The sequence below is a fragment of the Rhinoderma darwinii genome, chromosome 4 (genome assembly GCF_050947455.1).
Source record: "Rhinoderma darwinii isolate aRhiDar2 chromosome 4, aRhiDar2.hap1, whole genome shotgun sequence".
NCBI lineage: Eukaryota > Metazoa > Chordata > Amphibia > Anura > Rhinodermatidae > Rhinoderma > Rhinoderma darwinii.
In genome coordinates, this window is record NC_134690.1 from 134540334 (window position 1) to 134563418 (window position 23085).

Genomic DNA, 23085 nt, shown 5'->3' on the forward strand with positions numbered 1-23085 from the left:
AGAAGTTCACTTAAAGGGAAGGTGTCATGAAACTTTTATTTTTTGTAATCATATTGCTTTTAATATGATATTAACATAAATTGTATTTATTTGTGTTCTTGTGTTCTACTTTTTACTTTGTTCTTACTTTTACTTCTCTATGGGGGCTGCCATTTTTTTTTCATCTCTGTATGTGTCGATTAACAACACATACAGAGATGGAATACGACACAAACAACCCCATAGAGAATGCCAACGGGAGCCGTTCCATTCTCAGAAGCGTACACCATCTGTGTGGGAACGCCGCATGCGCTGCTCACACACAGACCAAAGCTAAGCTCGTTCGCAGAGCGAAATCCGGCACCATTTTCATGTGGACCGGAAGCCGCTGCCGGACAGTAAGATGACGACTTCCGGCCATATGTTCAAGGAAGCGAAGGCGCAAGGAATAGGAGCGGAGGTGGCGGCAGGAGAAGGTAATTTATGTTCGTGTATGTGATGTGTGTATTATGTTCGTGTTATACTGTCTGTTGAGCACTGTATCTAATCCTCCTACACAGTGCAGTCGCTCAGAAAATGGCGGCACACAGTGTAGGAGGTTTGAAGATTTAAACCCCTCCTTCTCCTGGCACTATGAATAGATGTCAGGTGGTATTTTTATTCCTTCCACCAAAGGTTTTTTATAGCATAAATACTCTATTTAGAATTAGTAAAGAATCACTGGAATAATGATAGAGCTTTATAAAATATAACTTTTACTTCATATTGTTTAAAATAATGTGCAAAACATACACACAGGACAAATTTAAAGGCTAAAAATGTGCTCTCTTTTGTGAGCGAAAAACTGACATTCTGTACGTTTTGTGCAGAGTAAATGCAACTGACATTCTGTACGTTTTGTGCAGAGTAAATGCAAAGCTCCAAAAATTACTGCATAAAGGAGGAGGTTTTTTTTTTCAAAGGTATATTTTGGGGTAATCCACCCCCCTACCCATTCTATAGTGTGTCCAAGTCCATCTTGATCCTGTAGCTGGGGACTGGGAAACCTCCTATTTTCCTTTTATATGTGTCCAGGCAGATAATGCTGTTCTCCCGACGCGTTTCCTTGTGGCCAAGATTCTTCAGGGGAGTATAGGCCAATTAGCCTCTATGGTCAGAGGCTTTGGAGCAAGAAAAAAGATAAATCCTATGCAGTGGCAAAGAAAGTTAAGTGCATCTGTTTCCACGATGCTGGGATAAACGCCTGTCACGGCGTGTAACGTCTGACCATAGAGGCTAATTGGCCTAAACTCCCCTGAAGAATCTTGGCCACAAGGAAACGCGTCGGGAGAACAGCATTATCTGCCTGGACACATATAAAAGGAAAATAGGAGGTTTCCCAGTCCCCAGCTACAGGATCAAGATGGACTTGGACACACTATAGAATGGGTAGGGGGGTGGATTACCCCAAAATATACCTTTGAAAAAAAAACCTCCTCCTTTATGCAGTAATTTTTGGAGCTTTGCATTTACTCTGCACAAAACGTACAGAATGTCAGTTGCATTTACTCTGCACAAAACGTACAGAATGTCAGTTTTTCTCTCACAAAAGAGAGCACATTTTTAGCCTTTAAATTTGTCCTGTGTGTATGTTTTGCACATTATTTTAAACAATATGAAGTAAAAGTTATATTTTATAAAGCTCTATCATTATTCCAGTGATTCTTCTCCTGGCACTAGCCAGAAGAAGGGAGGGGGGATTGTCTGAGGACACTAGAGAAAGTGTGTCCACCGCAAATTTGCAACATAAATCAATGAGGTTGCTTTACCACATTGACCATGCTGCAATTTTGGGAACTGCTCTCTCTAGTGGCCAGCACATGGAAATGTTATAAATTAGCATCTAATTTTATAATATTTCCGGACTTGTGAAAAAATGAAAAAAAAAAATTAAAACAACGTGTAATCACTTAAATAATAATTGTTCAACTAAAAAAATATATACGGTATATATTTTCTAGCGACACATTCCCTTTAAGCCATAGGCCTGCACACTACCAGCCCTTTGAGACGTGCTCACCAAAACAACTTTCACACTTAGGAAAAGTGTAACAACAGATAAAGTGCTTAAAACCCACAAGATGTACAAGGTGCGTCTCAGAAAATCTTTCTTAGGTCTGCAGATAATGGTAGTGGCTTACACTTTCCAGTAATGCTCCTTGCCATGAAGGCTTTTTTCTCCAGCACTCTTCCGTCTGAATAAGATTATCTGGAGTTTGACTATTGACTACACCCCAGTCTCATGAACCCAGACGAACTCTTACTCTTGATTCAGCCTGCCTCCTAGAAAAGCCTTTTCCAACCTTAATCACATGGCACAATGGCTCTCACAGTCGAACGTCTCCTCTCTTCTGTAATGACGCCACAATAACTGTAAACTGTCCACGCCCTCCTCTTCAGTTTCACCTTCCTGCTCTCCTCCCCCTAGCGACCAGTTCGATGCCCTATTGGACGCTGTGGCGATGGTTCCACCGATGAGAACAAGGAGCGTGGACACAAGAGGGAAGGGAGGGACGCCTGGACCAAACAAACATGGGAGAACAAAGATGCAGACAGACCACACCAGGACAAAGGGGGAAAGGGGACCACAGAAGACGCTCACTCAACATCTCCTTACAGACAACTCTCTTGGATACCAGAAAACAACTAGGTTTGTTTTCATCTTCTTAATTTAAGTAGAGATTTAATAAAATACAACTTGATAAAACAAACTACAAGTAGCTAGTTTAGCTGTATGATGTATGAGAATTACTAAGGAACAAAACAGCTTTCCTAGTCAATTATTTAGGTTGGTCACTAGTTTAGACCACAAACTGTGTATAGAAGCCTACAAGTACACTTTAAAATAATTACATGTGCACAACTATCCAAAATGTAGACTTAAATTTAATATAAACCTTGAACATCACACAAAAATCTAATTTCATGAAAAGCGACTATCCCGGGGTGCAGGCAGTAATAACCGGTTTCCCGTCATTTGTGTCACATCTATACAACCACTCAAATATGATCCAAGTAATTTATTTAATAAAAGTTAATACAATTTTCATATACAATGTGTTGTGTTCAAAGTATCAATAATGCAATTATTTCACACACCCCTGCTGTCAAAATCTTTTAGATCAATTCATTGGTAGTTAAACTTCATTGATAAGATTAATAACCTATATAATTGCATTCAGTCAAGGCTAAAGTGATGTCCTTTATGAACTGACAAGTCTATAAGTAACTGGTCTGCCGCTGCTGCTTTATGATCAACCCCGGTCTGTAGGAATTCATTTTAAAAGAAAAAAACCCTGGCACTTATATCATGCAAAAGGAGTACATTTCTGTCAAATAGGGTCAAATACATGGTCAAATATGTCTAACAACTAGAATGTGTGGCCTCTCCACACACTATTTTATGTAGTTTAATGAATTTGCTACTTTGTCATTTCAAATCTGTTCTTTAAAGGGAACCGGTCACCAGCATTTCACCTATTAAACCAGCAATACCTGGTCGTCAAAGTGGGTGAAAACTCATTTTTATGTAACCTATAATTATCTTCTAAGTCGGCTCTGTAGCTTTAGTATTCAGATTTTTAGTGTTCCTGTGCTGTATGCTAATGAGCATAAAAGAGTCATATCTTCGTTTGAAAAGAGTCATATCATAATTCTCCAAGCCTTTCAGAGTTAACCCTGCCTTCTTTCTTTTGATTGACTGTTCCTCGCCTCGCCCCAGAGCACACAAAATCCTGTGCTTGCGCATGGATGTCTTGTTCTGGTGCGTGTGCACAATGGGACGCCATAGCGGAGAATGTTCAGTAATTCGATTTGAGGCCCGGACGAAGTAGAGAAGGGTGGCGGATCATACATGACGGGCGTATGTGCGCTATCTCAGACGAGATTATGGCATTCAGGGCGGGCCAGTTTCCAGCGGTACGCAGGCATAAGAAAATGAGGATAATTACCAAAAAATATGTTTTCAGACCGTTATTTACGGTTGGAGGAGGACTTTAAGAGAAGGGATAACAGCAATGAACTTTTGACAGCTGCGGCCAGAGAGTGTTGATTAGAGTCCAATAGGTGAAATGCTGGTGACCGGTTCCCTTTACAGAGGCTCTGTCACCAGATTTTGCAACCCCTATCTGCTATTGCAGCAGATAGGCGCTGCAATGTAGAATACAGTAAAGTTTTTATTTTAAAAAAACGAGCATTTTTGGCCAAGTTATGACCATTTTTGTATTTATGCAAATGAGGCTTGCAAAAGTCCAAGTGGGCGTGTTTAAAGTAAAAGTCCAAGTGGGCGTGTATTATGTGCGTACATCTGGGCGTTTTTACTACTTTTACTAGCTGGGCGTTCTGACGAGAAGTATCATCCACTTCTTTTCAGAACGCCCAGCTTCTGGCAGTGCAGACACAGCGTGTTCTCGAGAGATCATGCTGTGACGTCACTCACAGGTCCTGCATCGTGTCGGACGAGCGAGGACACATCGGCACCAGAGGCTACAGTTGATTCTGCAGCAGCATCAGCAGGTAAGGCGATGTAGCTACTTACCTGCAAACGCTGATGCTGCTGCAGAATCAACTGTAGCCTCTGGTGCCAATGTGGCCGACACGATGCAGGACCTGGGGCAGGAAGTGAGTGACGTCACAGCATGATCTCTCGAGAACACGCTGTGTGTCTGTGCACTGCCAGAAGCTGGGCGTTCTGAAGAGAAGTGGATGATACTTCTCGTCAGAACGCCCAGCTAGTAAAAGTAGTAAAAACGCCCCGATGTACGCACATAATACACGCCCACTTGGACTTTTACTTTAAACACGCCCACTTGGACTTTTGCAAGCCTCATTTGCATAAATACAAAAATGGTCATAACTTGGCCAAAAATGCTCGTTTTTTAAAAATAAAAACGTTACTGTAATCTACATTGCAGCGCCTATCTGCTGCAATAGCAGATAGGGGTTGCAAAATCTGGTGACAGAGCCTCTTTAAGATGCATTTATCCATTTAACAACCTTAAAAAGGTGTTACCTTATCACAGACAACCCGTTTAACATGAGAGCCACGGTGATCAGCTGATTTTGCTGGGGAAGATGCAGCAGGTTATATATTTTCCCTGCAGGGGAAATGTAGTATTACATGTGACCTTTAAAATCAAAGACCGTCCATGTAATAAATGGATAGATCGGGTCTTTGAGAGTTGTTAGTGACTGTCCTCTCTGCAGGGGACCCACTCTATGACATCCATATGCCGCAATCATCTTTGGAGCTCTATACAATAAAACTCTTTTCAATTAATAATACAACACAGATAGTCCACAAATCGTACTACTCCAGCTTTGGATGTAATAGTGTAATAATTGCCAAGTATGTATTAACAAGGCTGCTCAAGGGGTCATGGGGAATTTGTTAAGACTGCCATTTCATAGGACAGTTTAATCTAAAGAGCGCCAGGAGTAAGATGCGCCTAGTTCATTAAAAGACACATGCCTTGTCATGGGGTTCGCTAGGTTAATACACGATCAACAGAGACAGTGACGACAGGGCAACTCCAACAGGGTTTATTGTATCCAAGTAGCATTCAATGCAGGAACAGCACACAGTCCACAAAATCAAGTAATCACAGGAAACTCCTCAGAGCGCTGGCCTCAGCTTCAGCTCTCATTAAAAGGTAAGGTGTCATTATTTTTTATCATATTGCTTTTAATATGATATTAACATAAATTGTATTTATTTGTGTTCTCATGTTCTACTTTTTACTTTGTTCTTACTTTTACTTCTCTATGGGGGCTGCCATTTTTTTTTTCATCTCTGTATGTGTCGATTAACGACACATACAGAGATGGAATACGGCACATACAACCCCATAGAGAATGCGAATGGGAGCCGTTCCATTCTCTGAAGCCTACGTCGTCTGTGTGGGAACTGCCACACAGACCAAACCGAAGCTCGTTCGCAGAGCGAAATCCGCCGCCATTTTCATGTGGACCGGAAGCCACTGCCGGACAGTAAGATGACGACTTCTGGCCGCGGCTTCCGGCCATATGTTCAAGCAAGCGAAGGCGCAAAGAATAGGAGCGGAGGTGGCGGCGGCGGCAGGAGAAGGTAATTTATGTTCGTGTATGTTCGTGTGTATTATGTTCGTGTTATACTGTCTGCTGAACACTGTATCTAATCCTCCTACACTGTGCAGTCGCTCAGAAAATGGCGGCACACAGTGTAGGAGGTTTGAAGATTCAAACCCAACCTTCTCCTGGCACTAGCTAGAAGTGAGGGGGGATTGTGTGAGGACACTGGAGAGAGTGTGTCTACCCCAAATTTGCAGCATAAAGCAATGAGGTTGCTTTACCACATTGACCATGCTGCAATTTTGGGAACTGCTCTCTCTAGTGGCCAGCACATGGAAATGTTATAAATTAGAATCTAATTTTATAATATTTCCGGACTTGTGAAAAAATACAAAATAAATTAAGACAATGTATAATCACTTAAATAATAATTGTTTAACTAAAAAAAAATTATAATAATTTTCTAGCGACACATTCCCTTTAAAGTCTACATACAGGAGATCTCCATCCTCCCCAGGACAAGCCCTTATATACCCCTCAGGGGAAGGAACATCTTGTCAGTTTCTAGTCACCATCATTTGTTATAATGACTTTAGTTTGTAGTTCTACTGTCTGTATGTGAGTTGTGTCTTTTGTACTATTATGTGTAATGCCCAACAATTGTCTGCCACAGCTAGGATGAGGACACAGTGGGAGGAGATAATTGGATCTGCTTGGTTTGCTGGTCTACACTAGCTGAGTGATGGTGGTGCCTCCGGATGATCCCCTGTGGAGACTGGACAATGAGGACACTGTATGTCTTGTGGCTGCCCCTCTGACTCATCTGATTGTCCATATGCTGGAGACACGACCTGTGGTACCGGATTACAGAATCATTCCTCTCTGCTGAGGGCTCACAATAAATCACACATAAATTCACCATCACAGCCTTTTAAAAAAATTAGGCGCATTTCTGGCCAGAAAGTCAAAAGTCTATGTATAGGCATAGATTTGTGCTCCAATTCAGACCAATCTCTGGCGTTCTTTAAAATTTGGCGAACTGTGTTGGCCCTGTCCCTACCGCTAAGCCCCATCCACTTTTTTGGAAAACTGCAATTTTTGCGACTTTTCTACAGCAGAAAAATGGCACAGAACATTTGATAAATTACCCCCTTTGTTCTGTGTGGGAAATTTATTAAGACTGGTGTTTCATACACATCTACAGCTGTACGTGCGCTCCTGGCTGGCAAAAATTTCCACTACAATTTACTCCAGTTTTTGGCATAATTTATATTGAATGCAAGGGGCCGATGGTGACCTTGCCACTTCCATTTTGCTCTGCCCAATTTGTTAGAAACGAGGCTTGAGCAGCGGAAATGTCCCAAAAGTCGTTATTTTTGCGACTCTTGAGCCATTTGCGACTGTTTTCTGCCAGGTGTAGAAGAGTTTCCTCCTGTAGCCCATTCTTTGCTATGTTACTAAGTTATAATGTAGTGTATGATAGGATTGAAGAACTAAATTTTGGACAGTACATTAATGGATTCTCTTTACCACTTAAGATCTTCAGTTCGATTGGATATATATTTTATATATATATATTTTTTTAATCTTCATATAAGATCGGAAATCCTTTAATACAGTGATCCCCAACCACCGGGCCGCGGACGAATACCGGGCCGTGGATCATTTGGTACCGGGCCGCGGTATCTGCTATCCGCCCCAGTGGCCGCAAGGAATTCCGGGCGAAAAACCACACCAAATTTTGGTGCAGTTTTTCGCCCGGAATGTCCGCTGCTGAAAACTACTGCGCATTCAGTCGGCCTGGTAGCAGGCCGGCCTCCTGGGAGTACATTTTATCCCAGGAGACCACTGGATCCTGTGATTGGCTGCAGCGGTGGTCACATTGGATGAAGCGTCATTTCAGAAGACCGGCCCTCTGATGTCATCCGTGACGTTTCATCCCATGTGACAGCTTCTACAGCCTGTGATTGGCTGCAGCAGTCACATGGGATGAATCGTCATCCCAGGAGGCCAACCTGGAGAATGAAACACAGACTTCTGAGTAAGTATAGGATTTTTTTTTTTCTGAGTTACAATTCGCTTCATATAAACGCAATAACTGCTATTTGTGGTGGGTTTTACCTCCCCGTTAAATTCAATGGGGAAAACCTGCAAAAAATAAGCGTTTACACAAATAAAATTCCGCACCGCAGGTCAATTTCTGAGCGTTTTTTCCGCTCACTATTTACGCAACGTGTGGATGAGATTTGTTCTATCTCATCCACTTTATTGCTACTGTATTATGCTGCGGAAAATCCGCACTATTTACACAACATCTGAACTGACCCTAAACCCCGAAACTCCCCGCCGGTCTGTGGAAAAATTATCTTGCATAAAACTGGTCCTTGGTTAAAAAAGGTTGGGGAGCTCTGCTCTAATAAGGCATCAAACCAGTCCCAGACATGCTAGATTAAAAATATGAAACATTCAGTTGCAATGCTCAAATATTAAATATACCAACCTTTGTTGGTTGTTTCTTTCATTGGTTTCTGCCTCTTTCACTACAAAATTTCTAGATTCATCCAGTTCTTCTTCAGGATCCTATTAAAACAAGTTAGGATTGTATAAAATCGTGGATCATAAAAAATACCATTATGTCAAGATAATTGAATGCTCTGTGATTTTTGTTGTTTTTTTTTTTTTTTTTTTTTTGCTGACAAGTTGTGTACAAATCCGACAGGGGAAAACCTGTCGCATCCTCAACATGTATTGAGGTATTCTACCCTAGAAGTATTGCTTCTAGGGGAAAAGAGTTCCATGCATAACGCGCCTGACGGAGCCTGTATGGCAACACACAATGACGATACTAGGGAGCCCAATGGCCTCAATGCACTGCCATATAGCACACGAGGCATAACTCTGTATCCGAAACCGACACTGCATATGCATTTAAGTTAGATTTAGCAGTTCTGCCTTCATGGCAAAGACTCAGCGATCACGTGATACCTGGGAGTAATACAGCAGGCAGCAATCAATTAAAGCGGTGTATATAAACTTCAAGTAGGCAGGAGAGGTAAAAAAATAAAAAAATCCCCTTTTTATTTTTTATAAATTTGGCCAATCTGCAGTTGGTGAAACTCTGCAGATTTTCTGTGTTTTATCTGACCCCTATATGATCATTGTAATAAGTCTCAGTATGGTGGTAAAATACACTTACAATATGTAAGATAAGTCTTTGTAGGGTCGTTTTATTTATTCATTGGTGGTTCGTTGGTGCTATTGTGCCACGGTATGCTGGTATTATTCATTTATAGTATGATAGTATTATTTAGCAAAAGTATAAAGGAATTATTCAGTCATGGTATGGTGTTGTTATTTAGTCACGGAATGGTGTTATTATTCAGTTACAGTCTTGTAGTATTATTTAGTAACAGTATAGTAGTAATATTTAGTAACAGTATAGTAGTATTATTTACACCACAGAAAAAAGTGGGACATAGAATAAGGTTAAAAACACAAAAAAGGCCATGCTCACAAATTGGGCAAGTATAAGCCCAGCAGGACGCAGACAGGTCAAAAATGCTGCTGAAGGAGAGTGCTCAGGTGTGTTAAATAAGAATAGCCACTCCCACTAGCCTTGAGGGGAGTGGCGTGTGGGGCATGGATAGAAATGTGTAGTGCAGAAAATAAATAAGGTGTGTAATACACAAATGATAATAATGTATACAGAATATAGGGGCAGTAGTGCATAGGGGTCAGAACTATAAGTGATACATAGGGAGTGAGTGCAGTGTGTAAGACATGGAGGGATAGTGTGCGAGTAGTGAGGCACAGCATTTACTGCCGAATAGCAGCCTATTAATAATGCCCATGCAATGCCAAACACCAGCACACCATGCCCTCCCAGCATTATAAGACCCGGCTGCGTTCTGCTGGGCTTATACCTGCCCAATTTGTGAGTATGGCCTTTTTGTGTTTTTAACCTTATTCTATGTCCCACTTTCTTCTGTGGTGTAGCTTAAAGATTGGAACAAAAAGTTCCAGTTAGGGACTCGCAAGACTGGGGACCCGTGACGAGGGTTGCGAGCTTAGCGTGTTTTTGGCCAAAATCACAACCCAATACCCCATGATTTTTCATGTTTATTTACATTACATACTTTTTTCAGGACGCAGCCGGGTCTTATAATGCTGGGAGGGCATGGTCTGCTGGTCATCCCTTTTTGCAACAGCCTATCATACACCTTATATACCCACCAAGCCAGCCCACGACACATCACTTCCTTTATGGGCTATGCGCTGCCAACGTCGAAAGTAGGAGGTGGTTATAATAATGTGACTCGACTAAGTATAACGACACATTATGTATTACACTGTAATCATGTATCATTTACTGTTCACACTGTTTTTGAACTTTTTAATATTTGATTGATTAATTTCTTAATGCACTTGTGTATAAGATACACCATATCTTGTATGTTTCACTGCTTGAGAAAAGGTCCCATGGAGCAGAGATGAAACATTGCAGATGAGTGAATAATAGTGTTGCCTCATTTTTAGATAGATAGATAGATAGATAGATAGATAGATAGATAGATAGATAGATAGATAGATAGATAGATAGATAGATAGATAGATAGATAGATAGATAGATAGATAGATAGATAGGATAGATAGGATAGATAGATAGATGTGTATATACATACACCTATATACAGTATACATTGCACATATTTCTGTAGAAAAACATAATTCTACAGCTTAAATCAGCATTTACTGTAGCAAATGTGGAATCAACACAGAATATAATTAATTGTAAATTAATGACATACATTTTAGTTTCTTGCGTGAAAAGGTTGGGTGCTAATTTCTACTGTATAAAATGTCTAATTAGTCATTATCCATGAAATTAAAAATGTCCAAGAGAAAAACAGCTCATTTAAGAAAGGAACAAAAGCTAATATGATGCAACAGACAGAAGGGGGTATTACAGAGAATGGATAACATTTTCCATTTTAATACTACTAGTAACTGATCATATGCAGCCTAGCAACAGAACCGATTTCCAGAAAGTACATTTAAGAATTACGCTTTCTCAGTCGTGCATTTATACTCCTGGTCTCTGACCCATTTAAAGTAAAATTTTACTTGTGTAATACAAAGAGATCTAGGCACATTTTAACCAAATTAAGAGGAAATCATCATAAATGTCAGAAATGTTAGAAATAGCGTTGGCTTAGCGGTGACTCACATTAATGCATATTCCACCGATGCAACCTAATAATGAGCAGAGAATATACAGTGATCCTTAACTTTGATGTGGGCTTATAGCAAATGTTAAGCTAAAGGCTAAAAGATAAGGTAGTACTTCTGCATGTGAATTCTTTCTACTAATTCCAACTACACATCACTTTTTTTTTTACTAACGGGACCCTGCATAAACTGGAAATTAAAAGATTGATTCAGGAGTTCCCGTTTGGCTTAAGGGATCTCCTTCAGCACTCCAGAGCCCAGAAACTGCTTATACTGAGCTCTGGGGTATTTCCCTATAAGACTAATTAGAGAAGGGGCTTGGGGAAGAAAGCATAAAAAATTATAAAGCCACACATTATTGTACAAATAACTAGAATAAGCGGTTTGCAGACACTTAGCCAACAGCCATTTTTGGGATATCCACATATTTTAGGATCACCAAAAGACAAGTAATGCAATGTATTTACACGTTCAGGCCTCATGCACACGACCGCATTTTCCCCCTCCCGTAAATACTGGCGTAAATACGGGTCCGGTGTCACACGTATTCAACCCGTTTTGCACCAGTATTTAGGGACCCGTGCCTGTAAATACGGGTCCGGTGTCACCCGTATTCCACCCGTATTTACGGGCACGTATTCTCTGCAAAATTGCACTGCACTAATCGGCAGCCCCTTCTCTCTATCAATGCAGGATAGAGAGAAGGGGCAGCCCTTTCCGAGGTAAAAGTAAAAGAAATTCATACTTACCCGGCCGTTGCCTTGGTGACGCATCCCTCTCTTGACATCCAGCCCGACATCCCTGGATGACGCGGCAGTCCATGTGACCGCTGCAGCATGTGATTGGCTGCAGCGGTCACATGGGCTGAAACGTCATTCAGGGAGTTAGCAGGAAGTTCTCGGTAAGTATGAACGTCTTTTCTTTTTTTTTTACAGGTTGCTCTATATTGGGATCGGCATTCACTGTCCAGGGTGCTGAAAGAGTTACTGCCGATCAGTTAACTCTTTCAGCACCCTGGACAGTGACTATTTACTGACGTCGCCTAGCAACGCTGCCGTAATGACGGGTGCACACACGTAGCCACCCGTTATTACGGGAGCTCCATAGACTCCATAGAAAACGGGAAGGTACCCGTGGCCAATAGAAGTCTATGAGCCCGTTATTACGGGTCGTAATTACAACCCGTAATAACGGGAGTTTTTATGGTCGTGTGCATGAGGCCTTAGGCTAGATGATCTCTAGAGAAAAGCTATAAAACGGTATTCAAATATAAAACTCCTGCAATTTTTGTTTCAGAAGTCGTAGTATTTAAAGGCTATGAACACCTTTGAAATAGTTTTTTTTTATATATATAAATGTGTATCAGTGTGTTTGGTGCAACTTTCTATTAAAAATGACTTTACTTTTTGAAATACAGCTGCTTTGTATTCTGAGTAAAGAGCAGCTGTATCATCCGTCAAGTGAGACCTGAATCCGTCAAGTCAGCGGCACTGACTGGTTCAGTGACAGCAGGTCCTACGTGGACCAAGACCTGTTATCAATCACATCGAAGCAATAAACTTAGATGTGATCGGTAACAGCTCGATCCTGCATGTCAGAGACATGCAGGAGCGACTGACACTGAACCAGTCAGTGCCGCTGACCTGACAGATACAAGTTTCTTCGATAGATACAGCTCCTGTGCATACACGAAACAAAACAGCTGTATCTCAAAAAGTAAAAATATCATTTTTAATAAAAGTATTTAGAAAGTTGCAGAAAACACACTCATACACATTTTTATAAAAAAAAAAAAAAAGTGTACATAGCCTTTAAGACAACATTTCTCGTGTATCGTATTGGAATGCACTACATTGAAGGCTCACATGTGTGGTATGTACAAGGACTGCACACTATAGTTTTTTTTTTAAAGAGGTTATCCATTTGTGTCCAGAGGCTGAAAAAATGGAAACCACACCTGATCACCGCAAGTCCGGATCCCCTAACCCCCGCCAATCAAATATTACCAGCATCTTTTTAAATAGGTGTTGTCTTCATGAGACCACCCCTTCAGTATCTCCTTTACAATACAAAAGGCCAGCCTGTTCCATATAGGCAGCAAATAGTGAATAGGAGCAGAGCTGCAGTAACCTAGCACGGCGGCTACACAGTGTACGGAGCCATCTGCTTCTGGCTCTGACCACTACATAACATCCAGTGCCCAGAGGCAGCCGGGACCGCTGATCGGTGAAGGGTCCAGATGTCAGATCCCCACCAATTATATACTGATGACCTATCCTGTGGATAGGTCATCAGTATGAAAAACCACCCCCAACCTGGACAACCCCTTTAATACAAGATATAATAGTTAGTTTGAGCACTTGTTCTACTTGTTTCTGACATTTTAATAATGGAAATTGTGAAGACGTTGGGGTAATCTGATTTATTTTTAGCACAAACCCAAAACGTGTGGGTGAAGGGGTCTTCAAACTTGCCCAAAGTACGGACCCATTAATTTCTGTATCCATGTCCAAATGGGGTCTGCGTGGAATAATATTTTAACATTACAGTAAATAGTGATGTGTGAAATGCACTACTAACACCTGTACTGTAAAGAGTTTCATAAAAAATAAAATATAATAAAATTAATTCCTTAGTTATAGCTTTGATATCAACATGAAATACTAATCAATTTAATGTGAAAATTGGAAGTAAATAATTAGCTTCGATACACAGCGAGTTATTCAATCTAAGGTCCCAAACACTACTCGCATTCTTAACTGGCATCTGAAATTGATATTATAACTTTGTTTCCACCTTACGGTGATTGATGAATACATAGTAAATTAGATTACAGAATATGAGAAGAAAGAAAGCACCTTCACGTTAACTGTTTCCAAAATTAATTTAAATAGATTATCACATCAAAATATTGACAAGGCAAAGTTACCCTGTACATAGTAATACAAGAAGGAAACATTTTAAGTACTTTTTCACCAATTTAAAGAGTACAACCCACCCCTAACAAAAATATTCAAATGTAAAAATAGGCCCTTCTGCATGGTTATCTATTTGATTTCTTCACAATTTTGTCGTTCTCTGGAAAAGCTTTACAGTCAACTTTTCCCAGACCAAGGAAGAAAAAAGTTCTTTTAGCACCAAAGGAAAAAAGAGGCTGAATGCCAGGCACAGTGCCAACATAACAGAGACAGCTAAAGCGTCCCCAGGACAGCAAAAGCCGCAGTTCAACCATAATAGTGGCTTTTCCTAATAACATTGACCGCCACAATGGCCTCCATGAGTTCCAGCCACTGTGTACCCATCAAAGACCACCATGAGTACTTGACACAATGCCCTCATGGATGCAAGCCATATTGCCCCTATGAATATAAGCCAAAGTGACCTAGACAAAGTGTGCCCTTCAAAGACATGAAAAATTTACTCAACTGATCCCTCGCTTTAATGCTGTGCAGTCCCTGGTAAGTAGGAAGTTATATGTAATTAGCCACTAGAAGGCGCTCACATGTTTATTACTGCTCCAACGCTGAAGTCTAAGAGCAGATCAAGAAAGTGAAAATAGGGCTATCAACTAATTCCGCCACTCTGGGCCCTGCAACAGAGGGATGTAGCGGTCTTTTGACAGCCATATCTTTCTGTGGGATTGGCAGTATTGATGCATTTACCGAAGCACTGAGCAGGGAAGGCAGCTGAATTCTATATAACTGCCTCTCCTGTCTACTTCTTGTCCCAGACCTGTCTCAGACTCCGAAAACACACATTTCTTCGTTATACAGCAGTGCAAAAGCAGGTGATATACCTCTGCATAACTAGGTAGATTTACATTATAATTCTGTATATTTCTGGCAGTGCAGTACCGTTCTGGCACTGTATATTTTTTTTAGTATTACAAATATCTTATCTTTCCATAATTTTCCACAGAAACCTCCAGTCCACCCTGTCAAAAGCCTCAGTGGCATCAAGGGGCAGGATGGAGCGGAGGTGTACCCACCCAAACTTTAAATTAGTGTAAAGTCTCCAAACCCAAATAGACGCAGATCTATCAGGGATAAAACTGCTCTGATCATCGTGTACAACATCACAGATAACCCCTGCAAGTCTCTTCACCAGTATTTCAGCAGGAATTTTCACATCCACATTAAGGCCCCATGCACACCGTATTTTTGATCCGTAATTGCGGATCAAAGTACGGACCCATTAATTTCTATTGCCCACAGACATCTTCCCGTATATTTACAGGAAGGTGTCCGGGCCGTAGAAATGGGCCGCAAAAAAAATAGGACATGTCCTATTTTTTGATTTTACGGACCGTGCTCCTATACTTTATAATTTGCGCACGGCCCGCAAATATGGGTGACTGTCTGCGGCCGTCCATGCCTGTAATCACAGACCCGGGATTATGGGCACGGCCGTGTGCTGTGGGCCTTAGCAATAATATTGGACGATAGACTTCCATATATTCCCCAAGATTACCTTTTTTCTGAATAAAAATAATTATGGATTTCCCTCTAGAAAATGGTAAATATCCATTTGAGAAGGCCTAATTATAGACCTCTACCAGTCTAGGTAATAATATGTCCCTATATTTTCTGTAGATTTCATATGGGAACGCGTCAGAATACGGTGAAGAGTTCTCTGTAAACAATTGTACTGCAGATTTCTTCTAACTAATTGCAGTGGGTGCATTATGATTATTCCTCTGAGTCTCATTAACGGGAGGGAATAAAATACCTGACAAGAACTGTTGCAATGCCGATTCTACATTGTAAACTGATATACTATATACCTCTGTATAGCAGATATTTATGCTGCCCTGTCTGAGCTGATTTCAGTGTCCTGTCACTTATTAGTTTATGTTATGCAGTTTAGGAGAATTTTGAATTTTTACTTTGTGTGTTTCTGGCTGCGCAGTACTGTTCTGGAAAATATCTTTCTGGCAGTGCAGTTCTGATTTGGGACTGCATATATTTCTGGCAGTTGAGTTCTGCTCTGGAATTTCTGTTAGAGCAGTACTATTCTGGAAAATCTTTATGGCAATAAAGTACTGTTCTGGGACAATATCTATCTGGCAGTGCAGTTCTGTTCTAGGACAATATCTTTCTGGCAGTGCAGTTCTGTTCTAGGACAATATCTTTCTGGCAGTGCAGTACTGTTCTAGGACAATATACAGTATTTCTGGCTGTGCAGTTCTGGGACAATATTTTTCTGGCAGTGCAGTTCTAGGACAATATCTTTATGGCAGTACAGTTCTGTTCTAGGACAAAATCTTTCTGGCAGTGCAGTCATGTTCTGGGACCAGTGGCGTAGCTATAGGGTTCACAGCGATCTCAGTTGCAACCGGGCCCCTAATCCGGGGGCCCACGGGGCCCCCGTTGCCATACAGCGTGCTGATTAATTTATTTTTATGCAACATGTAGAAATGAAAAATGGTTGGCACTGCATTAGCTTGCAATGTCACAGACTCTGTGCTTTAGCTCGCTGGGACCTGTGGTTCGACAGCCTTTGTCTGGCGGTGCTCAGTGCGTGTTGAAGTTAGTTTCAGCAAATGACAACATGTAGAAAAGATGACAGCACGGCACTCACCATTTGCAAAAGGTTTCTCTTTATTCCAAGATAGAGGCAGGCAACACAGGATTCAAAAGACAACAGAGCCGCTCTGTTGTATTTTGAATCCCGTGTTGCCTGGCTCAATTTTGGAATAAAGAGAAGCTTTTTGCAAATAGTGAGTGCCGTGCTGTCTTCTTTTCTACATGTTGTCATTAAATAATTTTTCTGTGCCGTGAAGTCGGCACTTCTTGGTTATGGTCACATGGTACACTTAGTGTACCATGTGATCGTGACATCACGTGAGGGGCGTTCCAGCCAGCATGGAAGAGCCAGTGCGGAGCACTCCAGGTGAGCTGCAGAATCTTTATTGTAATGTATTGTGTTGTCTTGTAATGTATTGTGTTGAATTGTGCGGTCTGTGTTTGCGGTGGAGAGAGGAGAGGGGGGCGTTAAATTACATCCCTCCCCTCCTCTCTCCACCACAAACTGCACAATACAACACAATACATTACAAACTGTGGGTCGCGTCTCTCTGGGGGGTCGTGTGAAGAACTCCGGGTGTCGCGAGTCACCCACCGAGGTCCCGATTCCATTCAATGCTGGAGCAAGGAGCTGACGGCTCCTTACTCCAGTATTCACTACGCCCTGAGCGGCTCTACACAGGCAGGCGCGATGTAGTGACGTCATCGCGCCTGTCTGCGCCGAGTCACTCATAGAACAGAGCGGGGGAGGAGAAGGATCCTCCACCCAGCGTAAGTAATTATGTTATTTTTCTATTATGCACATCCGGGGGCAATAATGGGGGGCGATAAACTTTATGGTGGGGCATTATACTGTATGGGGAGCATTATACTGTATGGGGAGCTGATATGGGGGGCATTATGTTGTATGGGGGGGCTGATATGGGGGGCATTATACTGTATGGGGAGAACATATGGGGGCATTATACTGTATGGGGAGCTGATATGGGGGGCATTATACTGTATGGGGAGCAGATATGGGGGGGCATTATACTGTATGGGGGCTGATATGGGGAGCACTATACTGTGGGGCGGATATGGGTAGCATTATACTGTATGGGGCAGTTATGGGGGCATTATACTGTATGGGGCAGTTATGGGGGCATTATACAGTGTGGGGGCAGATATGGGAGCATTATACTGTGTGGGTGCATTATACTATGGGGGCTGTTGGGCAAGGCAACTGGGCATAGGCACACGCAGGGGTCTGTCTTGTGGTGTTGGGTAGGGGTCCCAAGCTGAATTCTTGCACCCGGGCCCATGAGCCTTTAGCTACGCCACTGTCTGGGACAATATCTTCCTGGCAGTGCCGTTCTGTTCTGGGACAATATCTGTCTGCCAGTGCAGTTCTGGGACAGTATCTTTCTGGCAGTGTAGTACTGTTCTAGGACAATATCTTTCTGCCAGTGCAGTTCTGGGACAATATCTTTCTGCCAGTGCAGTTCTGGGACAATATCTTTCTGCCAGTTCTGTTCTGGGACAATATCTTTCTGCCAGTTCTGTTCTGGGACAATATCTTTCTGCCAGTTCTGTTCTGGTACAATATCTTTCTGGCAGATCTGTTCTGGGACAATATCTTTCTGGCAGTTCTGTTCTGGGACAATATATTTCTGCCAGTGCAGTTCTGGGACAATATCTTTCTGGCAGTGCATATTTCACTGAAAAGCACCACCAATGGAGATTAATTAAAACAAAACTTAAAATAATTACAATTAAAACATGCGAGCCAATGCTAATTAAATTGTGTAATAACTACCCCCATCATTGTGGATTCAAAACCATAGCACAGATGATAGCACCAGAAGTTTTAAAATGTCATTTTATTAGGGAATTTTCATAAACTTTGTTGTATTTGTTGCTGAATAATATATCATATGTTACTACTTACCTTATAAATCTACTACTTGCCCTATAAATAAATAGTATAGCACAAAAAGGTTGATGATAGAGAAAAGATACTCTATGCATCCCTTTAGTCCCCTTCAGTGCTATCCCCTTTTGTTTGCTGCCCTAAGCATTTCCTCACAATTAGTTACTGCCATGATTTATAAGGCACTGGCAGTTATATCTAAGGCTACAGCGTGTGAGTGAACGCCTTACATCACCCACTCCTGCTTGTTTCAAACATTACATCAACGAGGGTAAGGCAGTGTCCGCCAATAGGATCGCCAATCTTCTTTCTGGCAGTGCAGTACTGTTCCGTGACTATTTTTTTGGCAGTGCAGTATTGTTCTGGGACTAGATTTTTGGCAGTGACGTGGTGCTTTGGGACACTATCTTCCTGTCAGTGAGGTAACGTTCTGGGATTGTGTATTGCTGGCAGTACAGAACTGTTCTGGGAAATAATATTTCTTGCAGTGAAGTTCTGTTCCTGTAGTGAAGTCCTGTTCTGAATCAATGGGCCTCCATTTTTAAAACTAACAGTATGACTGGCCTTGTTGCCCCTAGCAACTAATCAGAGCTCAACTTTTATTTCTTAAATTGCTCAGGAAAAAGTTGCACAATGATTGCTACGGGCAACGAGGACAGTTTTATTGTTAGACAATTTAAGACAGTGCATGTATAGTTTTGTACTGTTCTAGCACTGCAGTATGTGTCTAGCACTGCACTACATTTATTGGGATTATAATATTTTATTGCAGACTTCATGTTTATACTGCAGTGCAGCTCCAGCATTATACATTTATGACAATGCACTATTGCTCGTCTACAGCTAGAAGATATTCAAGCCACTGAAATAACATAAAACTGACAGTTTCATGACAGAATGAGTTATCTGCTGAGATATACTGTAATACAGCAAGGAATACTCTCATTTCACCAAAAGTGAGGCTGAGGCACAAAGTAGACTGTTATTATGCTAAAATGAAATCTTCTGCATACAGTGCTAAGATATAGCACCCAACTGCAGTTATTCCCTTTAATCAAAGCGTTTTAATGGCTCCACAATACCTTATCCAATTCCACACTCTTTAAAGCAGGTTCATGTATCACATTGTTCCTGACATGTTCCTCAGCTCTGAACAAAGCCACGTAATTTTCACGAGCTTCCATTTCTTCAGCTTGAAAAAGCAACAAACGGGCAAGAATTAGTGCAAAGTCAATAGAATTAACGTCTTATTCAGGCGGTTTAGTGCAATCAATAAGAATGCAGCAGAGGCGCACTAACCTGTCAAATCATTGCACTTATCCAGTTCATTCTCTGCTGTGGTAGGAGAATATCTCACTTCATCCAACTGGTTATGTGGGACTTGACGAACTGGAGTTCTATAAAGGAAAAAATAAAGTATACATCTTTTTTTACCAGCCTGTGTGAAGCAATCTGAAATACGGTATTATACATATATTCCAAATTTAAAGCACATTCATTAGATCTGTTTTGAAGAAAAACTCTGGCATGTACAGATGTGACCACCTTTACTTTTTCTTAAGTTGCGTTAAGTTATACAATTTATCATAATACCAATTCAATGCACTCGTCCTTCATCCAGTAAAAAAAAACTATATAATACATTCTTTTAAGAGAAGAGTCTATGGACGACAGATGTCATCCGTTTTTTACATGTTTGTTTAACATCTCGTGCCATACATCTTGATTTAAGTCGGATTTAGAGAGAAAGTAATAGAGGACATACCAGAAACATTTATTTGGATTACACATGAAGTACCTCTACATTATATATAGTGTTGTCCAGCGCCTAAATTACACGCTTAATTCTATTATTTGCCTGGTTGGTTTTTATATCAGTGCAATCCATATGTGAACAGATGTCAGAAACAAAAAAATCAAAGCACAGGGTGAAAAGAAGGAGACTGGTAAATACATCTGCATTAAGAAAACCAATGATAATATGTGATATTTATTTCCCCATTTTAAAGCTAGCATAGGAAAACGGTAGCGCTTAAGCTGCAGAATGGTAACTCCTAACTAGCTACGGGGAATTAGCATATCTCATGTCTCTCTAGCAGGAATGAATGACGTATCACTAACTGGGCAAATGATGCTTGTGTTTTACAAGCAAATGGACTCATTTACATTGCTATAAAAGAAATGTCCACCATTACCGAATATTTTTTTAAATGATTGGTTTCTAAACTTAGAACAAAACGGAAGACAAAAGGAACAGTTATCCGTGTGAAAATGTCATTTATAATTAGACTGAAGCCAGCCCTGTTGAATCAAAACTTTGTCGTAAACTGAACCGGACTGTCAGAATAAAGTAACCACTAAGAAGTTTCCACATAAATACGATGCCACATCAAGTAGTTGAGAATTTGCCTTTCCCAAAAGACATTTAAAGCACTGCGGTTCTCTCCAAGTCCCATTTGAGGTCAGTGCTCATGATGCCACAATAAGAAATAAACTGGGCAATAATAGGATTCATAGAGGAGGAGAAAGGCAGATAGCACTGCTATACAAAGTGACAAAGGCTTGCCTTATATTTAAAGAAAAAAATAACCGGTTAAGAACAGCCCACTGAATATATACAGCGCAGGTTTAAGCTTTCAGTTGAGCAATTGGGCAGCTAAATTTCGGGTGCCCGGCAGTCAGAGACTGCTAGGGACCCTGGAGAGAAGACAGGGTCACTGCTTCTGTGTTCTCTGTACTCATGTACACAGCGCTCAATGAGAGCTGTGTATAGAATAGAGGCCGCTGCCTCAATTGGTCCCGGTGGTCACGTGATTACCGGGATGCCAGTAGTAGGGGACTGCTGCAGGGTCGAACTAGATGCAGCACAGCCCCTACAGTGAAAATAGTCACTATAACAGGGCCGATAACCCTTGTAACTGGGGCTGCTGTCCAGCACCATTTACAATGGAAAAGTTTAGTGTAAAAAGAATAAAATAAAATAATAATATCCCCCAAAAGTCCTTTCTGCCATTTTGACTGACAGATTCAGGTCTTGGCCATTGATACAGCTGTGCTGTATAGAGAATACAGGGCAGCTGTATCTCAAAAAGTAAAAATACTTTTGAAAAAAAAAAGTAATTATAAAGTTGCACCAATCACACTGAATGACCTTTTTATATTTAAAAAAAAAAAACAACTTTAAAAAGGTGTTCTGGGGGATATCATAGCATATACCTTTTCCATGGTAAATTTACCTAACAGAACTACCCGATAACATTATCCGATAATGCGGAGATCATATTTTATATAAATAAGTATTGGAATAATTGAGATGAGTTGTGTTTTAATGAGAGTCACTGCAGATTTAACTAATCTAATTAATGACTAAGCTAATGATGGCATATAGTGATCATATACATGAGTATAAAGGTCATATATGGTGCCCTTCTAAAATATAAGATCATGTGATACTATATGCATTAGAAATTACTTATGGTCTACTATCTTTTTCCAAACACATTTGCACTAAGATTAGTTTTATGTTTTTGGCTATAAAGAATAGACCAGTAATGATGACTAAATCGGTCCAAACGTCCTCCTAAAGACCCTTTTACACGGGCTGATGACGTTTGAACGTTCATTCCTGACCATTGGCCTGTGAAAACATGGCAGCTATCCGCCGACAAACAAGTAAACGCTCATTTGTTGGCTGATCGGATTTACTTTGCTGCCTAAAAAATGGTCGTTTGTCAGAAGCAGATCTCCCCATGTAAACAGGGGATGTGCTGTCGACAAGATGCAAATTATATGGGGACAAATGATCATGTTTTGTTTTTGGCTAGGAATGATTTTATTGAAATGTTAAAAATGAAAGTTTTTTTTATTTATTTTGTTTTTTTAGATTACAAAAAAAGATAGAAAAAAAAAACACCCCACCAACCCGTCTCTAGTGCTTATTATTTAATTTCTATTGCTTTGGAAATACAATATTATATACTTCGCCTATATAAGATTAAATTGGACTGCAGGTCCAAAAACCATGAAATAGGGAGGATTTCAATTCGCCGCATTTCGGGTATTGGCTTTTATAATCAGCTATATATTTTTCTAGGGGGATGCTAAAGTCATAATACAGCATATTAGTTATAAAAAAAAAGTGCATTTCTCTCAATTTTTCGGAGATTATAACCTTCTTGACTAGAGATGAGCGAACCGGGACAACCGAACCCGGTTTCGGTCCGAACATCGGGAAAAGTTCGGTCTGCAGCGAATCCGAACTTCACCGGGTTCGGCCGAACACGTTTTGACCGAACCCGGTCAAAAATATTATACAAATCGGCAGCCACTTGTCTCGATCAATCACTGATAGAGAAA

At 40.9% G+C, this 23085-nt stretch overlaps 1 protein-coding gene across 1 annotated transcript in view; it reads right to left on the minus strand.

Annotated features, from left to right (window-relative positions):
• ZBBX (zinc finger B-box domain containing) overlaps window positions 1-23085 on the minus strand; it is a 199239-nt gene that overhangs the window by 77225 nt on the left and 98929 nt on the right. Inside the window, exons 11-13 of the mRNA XM_075861573.1 lie at window positions 20029-20126; window positions 19812-19921; window positions 8567-8646 (exon numbers count right to left, since the gene is read on the minus strand). Coding sequence (XP_075717688.1) covers window positions 8567-8646; window positions 19812-19921; window positions 20029-20126 — 288 coding nt within the window. The remainder of the gene's footprint in view (window positions 1-8566; window positions 8647-19811; window positions 19922-20028; window positions 20127-23085) is intronic.